Consider the following 18,703-nt stretch of genomic DNA (forward strand, 5'->3'; position numbering starts at 1 on the left):
CTAATTTAATAAAGTAAGTTGTTAAAATTAAATAATGTATTAAATTAAATGTTACTAATAATGAATCATTTGTTATTAATCTTAAATTTGTTAATTTATAATTAACTAAAATAAATACTAATATTTTTTAAAAAATATATGACTAATAAAATTTTGAATATACATTAGTAAAATTTTAAATTGTATATTTTATAAAATATAGAAGAAAAACAATATATATGTATTTTTATTTAAAATTAAATCATAATAAGTGAAGGATATACAAACATACATTCTAATCTAAAACTTTGGCTAAAATTTAATGATTTCATTTGTATATGAAGCATTGTAATTATAAGTTTTTTTATATCCTAGGAATTGTTAATGAGCTTTGATATTTTGAGTTAGTGAGGTGATAATATTACACATGTTAAAATATATAATTTTTTTAATTTTTATTTTAAGTTAAAGTCAAGAGATGATATATGAATTTGATTTAGAGTAGATGAAAAATAATTTTACAATTTATTTGAACAATACATCTTAAATGGATTATAGAGCACTAATTTAAACCATCTAAACATAGAATTCAATAAAATATTTTCATTGTTGCATTAAAAAAAGCCTCTAATCTCTCTTTTATTATTTTACAAAATACATATAATATTGTTGCTATCTCAATTAAATAATTTTAAAATATTTAATATTATCCTATATTTATTTTATTTAAATTATTTAAAAATTATGTTTCTGTTCCTTTCAAATTAATAATCATACCTAAAACTAATTTATTTAATATAACATTATGAGATAAACTCATTATTATTGTGTGAGTTTATAAAAAATATCTATTAATTTAAAGATGTTCTGGTAAGTAACTAAAGAAATTCCTGACTATAATTTACACTATGAAAATCTTAAATCAAATAATCAAAGATAAAAATTTGAACAGATATTTTAAAATATTTTTTAATTTCTTATTCTAAAAATCATTAAAAAACTCATATACTAAATAATATAGACATTTCCTTGAAGCTAAATCACAATTTATTAAATTTATAATTAAATATATTATACTATTGGTACATATACAACCATTTCATCAATGATGGATAGATACTTCATTAAATCTAGCTTTGGAGGAAGAAGTAAATAATAAACAAAAATTAAAAAGGTGCTCAATATTTTCTAACTATAAACCCTCCACTTTAGGCAAAATATCAAAGCTACCTATTTCAGTTTGATCATAATATTGACCGGAAGGTGAGCCTAGAGGATGAAGGGCTAGCATGACAGGACCTTTTGCTCCTTCATCAATTGGTAGCCTTCCTATCTTAAAGTTCATATCAGTCTTTACAAATCCTGGGTGAACACAATTGACGTACAAATCAGAATGCTGGAGTGCAAGAAGTCGGGTATAAGCATTTAGAGCAGCCTTAGAAATATAATAGGCTGGATATCTAATAGGCCAACCATTGCTTTTCAATAGCCCTTGTTGAAAATCCTTTAAAAAATTATGGAGAAACACATCGATTCTTTCCTCTGTCAAACCATTAAGATTGCTCAATTGTTGCCTCAACGTCTCGCTTGGAATGTACTATAATAAATATCAAACAAATAAAAATAAATAAATGATTTAAGAAAGATTGCATATACTATCTATTGTTTAAATTCAAGATAAATTTATTATTTGTATACTAAAATATTTCATTAAAGATAAAATAATTTATTTGTTTTATTTAATATTTATTGACTTACCTCTAAGACCCCAGCACGAGAGGAGACATTTACAATTCTACCACCACCTTCACTGGCAAGTTTTAGAAGAGGCAGAAAAGCTTCGACCATTCTTTTAGTGCCATAGTAGTTAATCTCAATGCACTCCTTTGCCATTTCATAAGTGTCAGATATTCCTTCCATTGTGATATCAAGGGAAGTCTTTTTAACACAAGGTCAAAACAAAAAAGTTAGTAAGATGATATCAAATGTAACAAAAACTAAGAATAACTAAAGTCAGATAAAGGCCATACAAAAAATTTGGCAGGATCACTGTTGTTGGCCTTCAAAATGTCATAATCTATTGCAAGTCCCAATACTGCAGCATTATTAATCTGTATTTTCATAAATTTTATTAGTCAATTAAATGGTCTCAATTAAAAAGCATTAGAACAAGTTCGAAAAACTTAGATACAGAAAAAATATATATATAATTGTAAGAGAAAAACAAAAGATTTAGATGTAAATTCTTTTTATAATTATAAGAAAAGACTTAGATACAGTAATAACCTAAAACCTAGAATTATAAGAAAGAATTTCTAAGAAAATAATATGCAGTTACAAGTTTGCAGGGAACCTCCTCATAGTTATAGATCTATTTGAATTTGAGTATTACAAATATATTATAAAATACAATGATATTTAACACTAATTTAAAAAAAAATTAATACAACTTAAAGAAGAAGAAAATTCCATATTTAGATTGTTAAAATAAATTATATCACAGTGGACAACCTTTGGTCCTTCCCTAGTTCCAAACAGAACCATTCAAGTTCATAAGGGATGAGCTCTGTATAAAGGATGCCTATTCAAAAGGATAGTCATGAAAAGAAACCAGTATGCTGGAAAAAGAAAAATTGATTTCAAATAAACACATAAACTGATGATCAAAGAAGTATATAATACAATACCAGGATATCCAGTTTCCCATATTTTTCTTTAACCCAATTGGCAAAAGCCTGGATGCTGCTTTCATCCTGCACATCCAGCTGATGGAACACAACATTATGAAACCCTTGATCATTAAGAGTCTTGACAGCAGCCTTACCTCTTTCTTCATCTCTTGCTGTTAATATCACACAAATCCCATTCTCTGCTAACTGATGAACAATTGCATACCCAATGCCCTTGTTGGCCCCTGTTACCACTCCCACTGTCTCCTCCTTCCACCATCTGAAATTCAAATTAACTGGGGTTAAATGCCTTAAAAACACTATAATGAACCCCCACAAACAAAAAATAACAGAAATAAGAAGCTTAGTACCGATTGTTCAGAGATCCAGAGCTGTCCATGGCTATCTTGAACTGTATTGGACAATACGCTTGTTTGGAGTTTTATAACCCAATTGGGAAACTCTTGATCTGGGAAGATAAGCCGCCTATTGAGCTTTAAGCCAATGGTGTGTTGAGATTCTTAGACTGGTGTGCTCCCCAAGATACCGTATTTCAAATGCTCATACTGGTGTGCTCCCCAAGATACCGTATTGCAAATGCTCATACTGGTGTGCTCCCCAAGATATTTATTTTCAACCATCCACTTTTTTAAAGATTGTCTTATATGGGTTAGTGTGAATCCAGCCCATCTTTTAGCAGTGGGGATGGTTGGGATTGTGACGTTTGTGGAATTGGATCATTTGACTGATCACTTTCCGCAATATCTTTGGCAAAGGTGGGCGTCCTCACTTTCACTCACTTTCACTCAACATCCAATTCCATAGACATATATGAAAATTTGAGTACCTACCGTTCATGGAACATGCATGAATTTTAAAACTAATGCAATGAAAAATTATACTCTGTTTGACTATATCATTTATATTATGTTGAAGTCTCTATGCAGTACCAAAAGGTTTAGTTACTTTGTTGTTACCTTGTTGTGGGTTATTAGAAATGTAGATTATTTTTAATTTGTTTTATCTATGTTTCAAAGATTCTAAGTCTTTTTATTTAATTTGATTTGTGTATATCGTATAACCATTACAAATCAAAAGATTATATATTTTTTAAATGCTTTTCTGCGCAAACTTCTTACAGATTATGTTTCTAATGTTTTTTTCTTTCATTTACAAAATTAAATGAAACTAGAGTAATGTGAACTTTTTGAATGGAAAAACATTATATTCTAGTTAAACCATGCATACTTCTTATATGGGTTGCAGATCTTTGTTGTATGCAAGGGATATCCATGAATGATTAGGATTGACATGTTATCATATCCCATAATTTCTTCACATCACAGATTCTTCAAATAGGAGTTGCTCGAAATTGTTATGATGCACTATAATGAGGAACAAGATTCCTTTTATTTGCATCCATTGAAATGTAGTTATGTCTTAGAATAAGATGAGAATTGTGTATTATAGATAAGGAGGAGATTATTTGATGTGTAAAATGAATATTTAGGATGTTGATAAACAATAATAAAATATACACAATTTGAGTTTCTCAATCCTTATAGAAAATGGTGGAAGTTGACAAGTTCAATTTTAAATTTGAAAGGTTCATGTCTATGAATGAATAAAGATATGTGAACATATGGATGAGGTAAGGGATAAATGTATGGGAATGCTTGCAATAGATAAATAGATGATATTGAGAAATGGACCCAATTTCACATAGAATTTTATCATGTATCAATATATCAAAACACTCCTCAAAATAAAGCTAAATAGAAAATAACATAAATATAGGTAATAATATATTATTGCAAAACTTACACATTATGTTAAAAAAACATCTAACTAATTTAAAAATGATGTTATATTGTTGTTAACTTCTACTAAAAAATAATATGACCATAATTTACCATTTAAAGTTTTAAATAAATATAGAAACTTTGAACAAATATATTCTTAAACTATTTTAAAATCTAGTACTTTTGAAAAGAAAGATTCATAGAGTAAATTTATTTTCTTAATTAATATACTTTTTTCATGAGCCAAATTATACATTGTTACATTTACCTACAATTGTTATCTATGTCTACCCTATGGACAATATATTTTGGGTAAGACATTAAAGTCACCTATTTCTGTTTCATCATAATATTGACCAGAAGGTGAGCCTGGAGGATGAAAGGCTACCATGACAGGGCCTTTTGATCCTTCATCAATTGATAGTTTTCCCACATCTACATTTAAATCAGCCTTTACAAATCCTAGATGAACACAATTTATATACATATCAGAATGTTGGTGTGCAAGAAGATGAGTATAAGCATTTTGAGCAGCATTAGAAACAAAGTAGGCAGAATACAAAATAGGCCAACCATTGTTTTTAAACATCCCTTCTTGAAAATCCTTCACGAATTTTTGTAGAAACACATCAATTTTCTCCTCTGTCAAGTCATGGAGGTTGCTCAATTGTTGTCTCAGAGTCCTACTTGAAATATACTATATCAAATTCCAAACAAATGAAAATAAATAAATTAGTACTTGATTTAAGAGACATTGTATATAATATTTATTGCTAAACATGTTATTTTGCTAAACTTACTTCTAAGACTCCAGCACGAGAAGTTACATTTACAATTATACCACCACCTTCACTAGCAAGTTTCAAAATGGGCAGAAAAGCTTCCACCATCCTTTTAGTACCATAGTAGTTAATCTCAATGCACTCCTTTGTCATTTCATAAGTTTCAGATATTCCTTCCACTGTGCTTCCAGGTGGTAAACTATTAATAAACAATCTCAAATTGAATGAAATCTTGAAATATAATCCACGTTATTGCTTTTCTTCTTCTTCAAAATGTCATAATCTATTGTAAGCCTTGATATTGTAGCATTATTAACCTGTATTTTCAAGATTTATCAGTAATACCATGATAGTTCAAGTGGACTGAAAAGAGGAATAAGGTGTGTTGGTATTATGGATGTGTTGCATTGGTTTTGTCATTGATGCCAACACTTGTCAACACTTATCAACACTTATCTTTCTGGAGATCTTTGGATATGTTCACCGACATGTTTAGTGACTTATGCACAGTCACCGATATCTAGTTCACCGGCACAGAGGATGACTTGTTATCATCTAGATTACTTGGTTATGTCGAAGACATGGTTTGGACACTTGGTTTTGGTGATTTGGTTATTGATCTAATCGAGTTGGCATATTTGTTGTTACCAACAAATTTGTCTCGGTTATGGACCAACATGCGTTATCCATTCCAAATCAACACAACACATTATGGAGATGATTTATTGATTGGTTATTATTGTAAATGCATTGAGCCGACATGATGCATCACATATTGATTCATTTGTAATTGATTTAATTGTAATATTCTTAGTGAGCCGACCTACACATTTGGTCTTAGGTTTTGGTATATATGTAAGATCTCAATTGTGAGATTAATAATGATATAGAGGATAGAAGATAAAATAAGGTTATGATATTCGATATATGCGAATATAAGCAGAGCTACTCATGCAAACATCATTTGAAGATTAAAGGAAGGTTTGAAGGAGATAATCAGAGCTTAACCGGTACTGAATCTAGCATATGAAAAATGCTATTTTGAGTAGTACATTATATAGGATTTAACCATCCTATTGTAGTTAGTGTGACTCCTATTTTGTGATTGAGCAGTGAGCTCTAGGCAATTGGCCTTTCTGCATGTGCAGACCCCATTTGTACACACATACTATCTGCAGTAGTATCATTTGATTGTGGGTAAGGTTTCCCACCGTGGTTTTTCCCTTTACAGGGTTTCCATGTACAAATATTTGTTTTATGTGTTGTGGATGTTATTTTTCTTTCTGTTTCATGCATTATGATTCACCAGTATTGTTATTAACTATTAAACTGTCAATCGACAATAAGTTTGGTTTACCGATATTATGCATCAAGTTTGATTAAGTTATATTTGGGTTGAAATTAAGAGACAACTGATTCACCCCCCCCACTCTCAGTTGCCTCTGGGTCCTAACAATTGGTATCAGAGCTAAGTCCTCTTTTTGCAGAAGTTTAACAGCTTGAGGAGATTCTATGGAAACTGACTGTTTTAGGAAAGATAGTCTGAAACTTGATGGAACTAATTATGGTATATGGAAGATCAGAATGGAGACACATCTGAATTGCGTTGGAAGAAACATATGGGATGTTACAAAGAATGGCTATGTTGGTCCTACATAGAGTCAACCTAATCCACCAAACTTGGCTAAAGATTGGGAGAATGATTGCAAAGCAAGAGAAGCACTTTTGAACGCGTTGTTAGATCAGCAAACCATGGGATTATTAGATCGATCTACTGCTAAAGTTATTTGGGACAAATTGGAGACATTGAATGAAGGTGATACCACTATCAAAATTGCAAAACTGGAATGCTTCTGGGTCAGGTATGAAAATCTGAAAATGGAAGAAGATGAAAGAATTTCTGCTTTTATGGAAAGAGTTAATGAAACTTTTTTGGGTATACAATGTTGTGGAGGATCCTTAAGTGAAGATGAGATTGTTTCTAAAGTTTTAAGAGCATTGTCACAGGCATACAAAATGAAAGTAACTGCTATCAATGAATTAAGAACAATGCCTAATACATCAGTATCTAGAGATACTTTGGTTGGAAAACTTTCAACTTTTGAGCTTGAGTTTGGTCATGTTGCTACAACTAAGATAGATTTGTCTTTCAAAGCATGATCATCATCTACAACATCATCATAATCAGCTGATAAATCTGATTGGAAAGCACTCTATGCAAAGGAACTTGAAGACATCAGAAGGGGAAATGAAGAACTTGAAGAGCTTGAAGCACTATTTGCAAGAAAAATGCCTAAAGGTCCAGTTGGAAGTAAGTATGAAGGTAAAGCACCATTTAAATGTTTTAACTACAATAAAATTGGTCATATAGAATCTAGGTGTCCTGATAGACATGCAAGATTGAGAGAAGAAGCTAAAAGGACATATAAGCCTAACCTTGATTATCAAAGATACAAATTTAAGAAGAATAGAGACAAATCATGTTACTATGTTGATGAAGGAGTTACTGATGATTCTGATGAGGAACCAACAGACAATAGATGAGATTTTGGTGCAATAATAGAAGATACATCGGCACCTACTATACAACCAGTAGAGCAAGCCCTGACAGCTAAAATTGAAGAAAAGAATGAATGAATCATTGATTCTGAATACTCACATCATATGACTGGTGATAAAAGTAAATTCTTAACTTTTTCAGGAATACAATGGAGGTCTAGTAAGATTTGGGGATAATAAAGCTTGTTTGATCAGAGGAAAAGGCACTATATTTTGTGATGGTAAGCACAATATTGACAACGTTTATTATGTTGAAGGTTTGAAGCATAATCTTTTGAGTGTTGCTCAATTAGTTGAAAAAGGATTTCAGTTACAATTCAAGAATGGTAAATGCAAAATCTTGAACAGAACTGGTTTGGAAATTGCAACCGGTAATCAGACTAGAGGCAATATCTTTCACTTGAATAACAATGAGAAGACATGCTTGATTGCACATATTGATGAAAGTTGGTTATGGCATAAGAGACTTTGTCATGTGAATTTTAATTGCATTGTAAAGATCAATACAACTACAGTAAGGGATTTACCTAAGATTGTAAAACCTCACAATCCAGTATGTAAGGAATGTCAACTTGGAAAGTAAGTTAGAACAACTTTCAAGAGTATTCCAGAGAAATCCAATAATGTTCTTGATTTAATTCATACTTATTTATGTGGTCCGGCAAGAACTAGAAGTCTACAAGGAGATAGCTATTTTATGCTAATCATTGATGATTATTCTAGAATGTGTTGGGTTACTTTTCTCAGGGAGAAATCAAAAGCTTTTGTAAAATTCAAACTATTCAAGGAAATGGAAGAGAATGAAACCAATAAGAAAATCAAATGTTTAAGATCAGATCAAGGAGGTGAATTCACATCTAAGGAATTTAATACATTCTGTGAAGTGAATGGAATCAGAAGACAGCTATCAGCACCTCAGACACCCTAGTAGAATGGAGTTGTGGAAAGGAAGAATAGAACTATTTTGGATGCAACTAGAAGCATGATATCAGAAGCAAGTCTACCTCATGTGTATTGGAGAGAAGCAGTGAGTACAGTGGTTTAAAATTTCAACAGAGTTCACATCAAAGGTGAAACTGGTAAGACACCTCATGAACTATGGCTTGGTAATATTCCTAGTCTTAAATATTTCAGAATATTTGGAAGAAAATGTTATATTAGGAGAGATGAGTATATTGGCAAATTTGATCCTAGAAGTGATGAAGGAATATTTCTTGGTTATTCATCTAAGAGCAAGGCATGTAGATGTTTTAATAAGAGACTGCATAAAATCATTGAGAGTGCAAATGTGAAGATTGATGAACACTATAGAAGAAATTCAAGGTCTATGGACTCTGAACCGACAATTGAGATAATCACAAATGAACCTATACAAGATGCACCAGTACAGAATGTTGATCTAGTCACATCGGCATCATCAGGTAATTCCATAGTGACTGAAGAACAACAGCAAGTGAATACACCCATGTATGTAAGATTGAATAACTCTGAAAGTCAAATAATTGGGAATAAGTATCAAAGAGTTATGACAAGAGGAAGACTGACAAATGAAGAGGTATGTTTAATTTATCAAATTGAACTAGCATTAGTTAATGAGGCATGTGAAGATAAACATTGCATTAAAGCTATGGAAGATGAATTGGAACAAATTGAAAAGAATAACACATGGACATTGGTTCCCTAGCCTAAAAATAAAAATGTAGTTGGAACTAAATGGGTATTCAGAAATAAACTTAATGAAGATGGTAAGGTAATAAAAAATAAAGCAAGATTAGTGTGTAAGGGATATTCACAGAAAGAAGGAATTGATTACAATGAAACCTTTGCATTGGTAGAGAGAATTGAGGTAGTTAGACTATTCCTAGCATTTGCAGCACACAAGAACTATAAAGTATATCAAATGGATGTTAAATGTGCATTTCTAAATGGTGATCTTGAAGAGGAAGTTTACATTGAACAACCTGATGGATTTTCTTTAACAAATGACAAAGATATGATTTTCAGGTTAAGGAAAGCTTTATATGGATTGAAGCAAGCTCCTAGAGCTTGGTATGCTAAATTGGACAAATATCTTATGAAGCTTGGTTACACTAAAGGTAATGTTGACAACAACTTATATTTCAAAGTGACTAATGATGACATCTTGGTTATTGAAGTTTTTGTTGATGATATAATTTTTGGAGGAGAAGATGGATTGTGTAAAGACTTTTCTAATAAGATGCAGGAAGAATTTGAAATGTCTATGGTTGGGGAGATAAAATTATTTTTAGGATTGTAGATTTCACAGACTGACAAAGGTATATTCATATGTCAATCAAAGTACTTGAAGGAACTACTAAAGAAATTTGGTGTGGAAAACTCTAAAATGGTAAGTACTCCTATGACTACAACTGACAAACTATCATTGAAGGATGATTCAGCACCTGTTAATCTGACAAGATATAAATCTATGATTAGAGGTTTACTATATTTAACACAAACAAGACCTGATATTATGGATACAGTATGTATTGTTTCAAGATTTCAAAGTAATCCTAAGGAAAATCATGAATCAATAGTGAAAAGGATTTTCTGATATTTACAAGGCACAACAAATCTTGGTTTATGGTATCCTAAAGATGAAAAATTTGAGTTATGTGCATACACTGATGCTAATTGGGCAGGAGATGTAGATGATAGAAAAAACACCACCGATAGAGCATTCTTTCTTGGTAATAGATTGATTTCATGGTTGAGCAAGAAACATAGTTGTACATCATTATCAACAGCAGAATCAAAATATGTTGCAGCAACAACTAATTGTACTAAGGTATTGTGGATTAAGCAAATGTTGAAGGACATAAAGGTAAAATGCAAAGAACCTATAATCATTTACCGTGATAATATGGACGCAATTGATATATCCAAGAATCTGGTATTTCACTCTAAAACTAAACATGTTTCTATCAAATTCAATTTTCTGAAAGAGAATGTTGAAGCAAAAGAAGTCAAACTAGTTTATGTGAATACTAAAGAGTAGATTGCAGATATCTTTATTAAGCCTTTGCCTAAGGAAACTTTTGAATATCTCAAAGAGTAGCTTGGGGTTATACCCTTACCGGTAGAGACTTAAACAGTTGGAGAATGGCATCAGACCAACAGAATTTACAGAGAAACTTTTTTCTGGCTTTGATGGAGGAGAGCTACTTCTCAAGGGGAGTAGTTGGTATTTGTATTAAGTTCTATGGACTGGTTGTATCTGGCTTTTCTATTTGCTTTGTCATCTGATGTCAAAGGGGGAGAGATATTCTGTATTTTAATTTCTGATATTGATCTATTTTGGAGATTGTTGGTTTTTGGTTTTTGGCATTTCTGCTTTGGCACTTAGATGGTTTTTCCATCTTGTGTTGTCATTAATGCCAAAGGGGGAGATTGTTGGTATTATGGATGTGTTGCATTGGTTTTATCATTGATGTCAACACTTGTCAACACTTGTCAACACTTATCAACACTTATCTTTCTGGAGATCTTTGGTTATGTTCATCGGCATGTTTAGTGACTTATGTACAGTCACTAGTATCTGGTTCACCGATAGGTTATATTGTTCACCGGCACAAAGGATGACTTGTTATCATCTGGAGATTACTTGGTTATGTCGAATACATGGCTTGGACACTTGGTTTTGGTGATTTGGTTATTGATCTAATCGAGTTGACATATTTGTTGTTATCGGCAAATTGGTCTAGGTTATAGACCGGCATGCGTTATCCATTCCAGATCAGCACGACATGTTATGGAGATGATTTATTGATTGGTTATTATTATAAATGCATTGAGCCGACATGATGCATCACATATTGATTTGTTTGTAATTGATTTAATTGTAATATTCTTAATGAGTCGACCTACACATTTGGTCTTAGGTTTTGGTATATATGTAAGATCTCAATTGTGAGACTAATAATGATATAGAGGATAGGAGATAAAATAAGGTTGTGATATTTGGTATATGTGAATATAAGCAGATCTACTCATGTAGACATCATTTGAAGATTAAAGGAAGGTTTGAGGGAGATAATCAGAGCTTAACCAGTACTGAATCTAGCATATGAAGATGCTATTTTGAGCATTACATTATATAGGATTTAACCATCCTATTGTAGTCAGTGTGACTCTTATTTTGTGATTGAGTAGTGAGCTCTAGGCAGTTGGCCTTTGTGCATGTGCAGACCCCATTTGTACACACATACTATCTACAGTAGTATCATCTGATTGTGGGTAAGGTTTCCCACCGTCGTTTTTCTCGTTACAGGGTTTCCATGTACAAATATCTGTGTTATGTGTTGTGGATGTGATTTCTCTTTTTGTTTCATGCATTAAGCTTCACTGGTATTGTTATTAACTATTAAACTGTCAACTGGCATTAAGTTTGGTTTACCGATATTATGCATCAAGTTTGATTAAGTTATATTTGGGTTGAAATTAAGAGACAACTGATTCACCCCCCCCTCCCTTTCATTTGCCTCCGGGTCCTAACAAGGTATACTTAGTGTTGGAGCAAGCTAGGCAATATTAAATTAAAGAAAATTCCATGGTTAATGGCTTAAAAACTGTTATGATTTATGATCCATCATCAAAAAACAAAAATGAACTGGATCCTACCAAAAAATCGAGTTTCCCATTTTTTTCTTTTACCCAATTGACAAATGCCTGGATGCTGCTCTCCTCATGCACATCCAGCTGATGGAACACAACATTATGAAACCCTTCATCATTGAGAGTCTTTACTATAGCCCTACCTTTTTCTTCATCTCTTGCAGTTAATATCACACAAATCCCATGCTCTGCCAACTGATGAACAATTGCATACCCAATATCCGTGTTGGCCCCTGTCACCACTCCCACTGTATCCTCCTTCCACCATATAAAATTCAAATTAACTGGGATTAAATGCTTTAAAACACTATAATGGTGAAACCCCACCAAAAGAAAACAAGGATGACAAAATCAGTACCTATTGTTTAGAGATTCAGAGCTATCCATGGTTGTCTTGTAGTGAATTAGACAATGAGTTTGTTTGTACCCTTTTAACCCAGTTGTAAGGGCCTTAACCTGGGTAGATAAGTAATCTATTGAGCTATAAACAAATGGTGTGTTGAGACTAAGACTTGCTCAAAATGCTCTGATTGGGTAACAGAATGTTCACACTGGTGTGCCCATTTCAAGTTTTTTTTGGTCTTTTAGCTATAATTCACATTCCAGTGTTTTAAAGACTGGCTTGTATGGGTTATTATGCAGTCTAATTTTCTATGTGGGGTTTTTTACTTTGATGTTTGTGGTGTTGAAGTGATTATATTTTTGAATAGATTATTTACTCTTTAACACTATCATGATTAGTAGGTAAAATGATAGATGTGGTAATTTCTTAAGATTTAGGTTGAGGTTGCAAGCCTTATGTCATTTTTTCCGATTTTATTTATAAAAAAATAAGCCCCATCAGCTAGCCAACCAACCAATCAACGTCCCACACGTATATAACTTACCAATGACTTGAATGAAAGATGGGTTAGGATGTTGACGTTGAACTTTGAGAATAAATAAAAGAGATGCTATTTATATCTATTTATGTTGATTAAGGAATTATATATAATAAATGTACATTAAAGTAGTTGAGTTTAGAAATAGTATATAAATATATTATAAAATAAAGAAAGATGAATATGTCGTATACATTTTTGTCCATAATTATTATATAAAAAATAAAGTGGTTAACAAATATATTTATTAGAATATGGTAATAAGAAAGTGATGACTACAAGTATTTTAAGGATAATAAAATTGATTTCATAGAAATTGGTGGAAGCTCTTGAACATAGCATGGACCTCTATCAATATATTAGTGCAATTTGCAAGAAGTTTGGTAGACAACATGGGTGTCGAGATATTAAAAAAGAAGATTGATGTGAAAGAAGTTTGGTGGATGACAAAAGGAGGTAAACCGTTTTTCCCCTTACAAAAACTCATGCAAATTGTCATGAAAATGGAGGATGTGAATGGAGGAGGGAGAGAAGATGAGGATTATGTGGGCTTGCAATACTCATGGAAATAGTGTTATCATAGGCATAGTACATGCTACATTTGGGAAATAGATATGTAGGGGTGGTAGATGATCAAGAAGGAGTTAAAAATTTGTATTACTGCATCAAATTTAAAAATTAGGGTTGAAGCCCCTATTTTCTTTTTGTAATTAGTAAGCCTTCATATTAAAATTTGTATCTTAAGATGAAACAATCCAAGCCTCCTACAACTAAACTTGCCTTCCAAAGGGATACGAGGTATAATGTACTTTTGAGTTTTAGGGGACCAAATGTGAGAAAGACTCTACTTGGTCACCTTTATGAAGCCCTCTCTACAACATGACTAATATTTTTTTATTGCAACAAATTGAAAATAGGAGAAATAGTTGATTTGAGCAATGCCATACACATCCCTATATTTACCATGTGAATCCAATTAATCTTAGATACCTTGAAAAGGTTTTCAATCCTTAGGGCCATTCATTTCTCAAATATTATAGCCATTAAAATTGATACACAAGAGAAGAAATCGATCAATGTAAGTTTTCCCTTCAACAAGTTAATGTTTACTCAAGTTGAAACATAGATATACCCCAAGAATGCTTAATTTGGCAAAGGGGCCAAATGAGGAAGTAGATTAGAAAGAAGTTGGTATTTCATTGAATTGTTTTAAGTGATCTAGGAGAGCACATAACCTACAAGGAGACTTGAGTGAAAGATATGAAGGATCTTGTCGATGCCTAAAATTAATTAAATTAATATTTAATTAATTTAACCTTTTATGAATAATTAATTAAATTAAATATGTCAATCCTCTTCTCCTTAACATTAATTTAATCAAATTTAATTAATTTTATCACTATAGCCCTTATAATTAATGTATCAAAATTAATCATTCCTTATTCTTCTAAAATCATTTATTCCAAATATTCTTTCCAAATACTAATTAGCTAATTAATTTCTAGTAATTAGCTAGCCCCTTGATTCCTACAAATCATCCTTCTTAATCTCATCATTTAGCCTAATTAATCTATCCTGATCATGTTTATTATTTTTTCCAATTTTATATTCATCCACTCATTCTCTCTCCTCATGTCCCATCCTCCTAACTTTCCCACTTGCACCCCTAATCCCTCATTATCCTACCTAACCAGTCCCCCCAATCATTTGTACATCCCTAATCACCTTGATTAGGGAAGGGTCAACTCTTTGCCATAAATGGCTTTCCCATCTCACCTTCTAAACCTTAAATGCACCAACTTTGGCTCTTCCAAGGAAGCCCACATTCCTTGAATCTCCCCATGCCCCCTCTTCCCAAGGAATTTTTAATTCCTTTCTCCATTTATTCTTCCAACACATTTCCTTATCTTGGAATTTTTAATTCCTCTTGTCCTCTCCTAAGGAATTTTATATTCCTTCTTCACTTCCCAAGGTACTTGGGGAACTCTTCCCCATGTACTTGAAAAGTGTGGAGACAAGAAATGCCTGTATGTAAAATCTCTTGGATCTCCCACTTTGTCCTCTCAATCCTTTCCCACTCTTTTTCAATCCTATCCCTTCATTCCTCTTCAATCCTGACCCTCTATTTTGGGCCCTTCCAATCTATAAATTGGAGTCTTCGCTCCTCACAAATCATCCAAGAGTTAGTGCAGGATCATGGGGGGCCAAAAAGTGGCGATGTGAAAAAATAGCCTTCACTCGCCTAAAAACGCAAAAATCCATGTTGACTTTTGCTTGCCCTGGGTGTCAATACACCTTGGCATGGTAAACACCTAGGCAAATCAGATATCGCACAAAATCGGATATCCAATTTTTTATACGTAATTTTAAATTAAAAAATAAATTATATAATATATAATGTAATATAATAATATATTATATATTACATATTATATAATATAATAATAATAATATATTATATAATATATTATTATATTATATTATATAATATAATAATATATTATATAATATATTATTATATTATATATTATTATATTATATATTATATATTTTATTATTTTATTTTATTTTGATAAAAGTGGATAAACCACTGAAATATATTAATAATTATCTATTTTACAGTGTGTCTAGTTCAAAGAGCACCGAAGGGAAATAAGCAGTAAGAAAACCCTTCAGTATTGCTCAAATAACACATGCTTGTCTACCCTTTACAAGAAGCCCATGCACACAATCCATCCAAAAACCCTACCCAATTACATAACTAGCCTCATTAGATATAAAGGAAGCTGCCAGAAAGGCATACAAGAGAAAAATGTGAGAGTGAAACATCAGGAATAAGTGTATCCATCCAAAAAACCAAAAGATCAGCCAATAATATTCGAAGCTAGGCCACCCCTATCTATGAAGCACAGTTCTCCAATCCACTGATTAGAATGATATTGATGCTCTGTAAAATGGGGTTATGTTAGACAAGAACCCGTGGTCATATAACACAAGAAAACACAAGAAACCAAGAGAAATGTTAGTGTTAATCAACCAAAAACTAGTCTAAGCAGGCATCCCAAGAGAGACACTAAAAATAGAGTAAAGCATTTAACTATGAAAATGACTACAAGAAGACATCTCAAAAAGTCTTCTACCATGCTTGTAGCTCTTCCTCCCTTATTCCTCTCCTCTCCAAGTTCCAAATAAGTGTAGCTCTCAACAACTTTTTACACTATGGATGCCTTATGGAGATTCAAGATGAAAGATGATTAATATAAAAATGATATGTAAATGTGAACAAGAGCTAAAATAAGAGATTTCATAATTAGCTAGTGTTGATTTTGAAACAAAATAATGAATATGCAAATGCTCTCTAAAAATGGCTATAATGTAAATGCTTGCAAGTTTTCAGGATCTGGAGTATGAAGAAATGGGCTCTATTTATAGGAAAAATAGAGCAATGGATGGTTGAGATTGAATAATCTCAACAAGGGTCAAGATTGAATGGTATTCAATCCATGTGAGGGCTTTCAACCCAATCCCAGGATGACAAGTGTCAACATGAGATGGGTTGAGAGGAGAGGGAAGAAGCATTAAATGCTTGACATGACCTGAGAGTTAACTTGGGAGGTAAGGTTAAGGTTGGGTTGAGTGAATAAATCCATTATCCAAAGAATAATGCTTTTATCCAATGGATAAACTCTTGTGCAAGAGTTAGTGAGGATAACCATGGTCAAAGCAATAAATGCTTGAAGAGACACATGGGTTACATAAGGGTTGAGTTAGGGGTCAAAGTCCCTAACCATGGGTGCAAGTGGATTTAACCATAAATGGTCATGTAAGAGCCATTAGTGGTTTGGAAGACTTCAGAGGTTAGATTGTTGAACACACAAAGCAATAAATGCTTTTCAAAGACTTTGGAGTCTTTGAGAAGTGACTCCAAGTTGCTTAGGAATGTGGCAATATTTAGGGGATGGATTAGGCTAATTAGGAAGGGTTTAGAAGAATCTAGAAGGGGATTAGGATTGCAAGTGGGTTTGGTGGGTGAGAGAAAATAGGATTTTTATTAAAATAAAATTCATTTATTTCAATAAATAGGTGTAAGTTGCATTTTTAGGAAGATGCAAGTGGGGGGTTTTAATGATTTAAATAAATGTTTTATTTAATTTATTTAAAAGAGGAAAGGGGATTAAATTGAATAAATAGGATTTATTCATTTAATTGATTGTTAGCTTGGTTTAATGAATTAATTAAAATAAATTGAATAATTTATTTAGTTAATAGAAGAATGATTGAAGATGAATTAATTAAATGTTAATTTAATTAACTGGTGGCTAGTGGATTTTTAATCAAATAAATATCAAATATTCATTTAATTAAACTGGACAGATTTATGTGACTACAAATACCAAAGACCAGAAGAGAAATCATTATAAGAGATCCTGCCAAGACAAACATCGTGAGCAAACATAATATAACCCAAAGAAGGAGAAGGAGAGGATGCTAAAGACCTCGAGGAACCAGAATAAAACCAAGCCACATAATAGCCCACAGAAGTAGCCAAGAAAAGAGAAACAAGATGAGAAGCCATCTTGTATACACAATAATCTGCAAGTTCCAAGCTCTTAAAGACAACTGCCATCCTCCAAACCTAACCAAGACAAATAGAGCATCTTACCATATGAGAAGCGACACCATAGAAGGAAAAAAACATGAGAAGGCCAATGATAGAGCCCCGATATATACCAATCCAATAGAGGAGTCATTGTGAAAACTACCAAAAGAAAACATGAAGCCTCACCGAATGAGCAGAGACCAACTCCATAATATGATAAGTAAGCAATGTTCAAATGGAGTGAACATAACACGGTCCACATAATCATAAGAATGAAAGGAAAACCAAGCTGGCAAAATGAAGTCACCCAACAATGATGAACCAAAGCCATTTTGCAAAAGCTCATCCCCCACTGATTACCCAATTGAAGATAAACAATAGAGAAGACTCACAACGTGATTACCAATCGAAACCGCCAACCAGAAAGCTATAATGATAAGAGTATGCCCAATAAAAATAATAGGTACACAAATAATGAGCACAAGTAAGTGATCCCAAGCAATGAACTTCTTGAGCCCGAATATTCATGCTACCACCACACTCAGAAAAATAGAATAATATCATCAGAAATAGGAAACATCAGTCCTATGAAGATCAAACTCATCACAACCAAACAAGTAATGAAAAGCCAAAACAAATACAAGGCCAATTCAACAGGAAGGATACAGGTCAAGCGAATACAGCCTCCACACCCTCCTTGCTCCATGAGGAGATACTTACCGAGTATGCCATCAACAAAGGTGTTGTCATAAGGTAGACAACACCCTCCCTAATGTCGTATGCGAAAGAAAAACCA

General features: G+C 32.4%; 1 protein-coding gene across 2 annotated transcripts in view; it reads right to left on the reverse strand.

Moving 5' to 3' along the window:
• Positions 1 to 1,025: 1,025 nt before the first annotated feature.
• LOC131036158 ((+)-neomenthol dehydrogenase-like) overlaps positions 1,026 to 18,703 on the reverse strand; it is a 44,572-nt gene continuing 26,894 nt past the window's right edge. Inside the window, exons 1-5 of one of the 2 annotated variants that reach the window (XM_057967976.2) lie at positions 3,020 to 3,246; positions 2,667 to 2,928; positions 2,010 to 2,090; positions 1,738 to 1,917; positions 1,026 to 1,576 (exon numbers count right to left, since the gene is read on the reverse strand). In XM_057967976.2, the coding sequence (XP_057823959.2) occupies positions 1,172 to 1,576; positions 1,738 to 1,917; positions 2,010 to 2,090; positions 2,667 to 2,928; positions 3,020 to 3,048 (957 nt within the window). In that variant the 5' untranslated portion in view covers positions 3,049 to 3,246 and the 3' untranslated portion in view covers positions 1,026 to 1,171. Of the gene's footprint in view, positions 1,577 to 1,737; positions 1,918 to 2,009; positions 2,091 to 2,666; positions 2,929 to 3,019; positions 3,247 to 18,703 lie in introns of those variants that run through there. The other variant, XM_059212016.1, reaches the window with a different exon arrangement.

Source organism: Cryptomeria japonica, chromosome 10 (assembly GCF_030272615.1).
Source record: "Cryptomeria japonica chromosome 10, Sugi_1.0, whole genome shotgun sequence".
Lineage (NCBI taxonomy): Eukaryota > Viridiplantae > Streptophyta > Pinopsida > Cupressales > Cupressaceae > Cryptomeria > Cryptomeria japonica.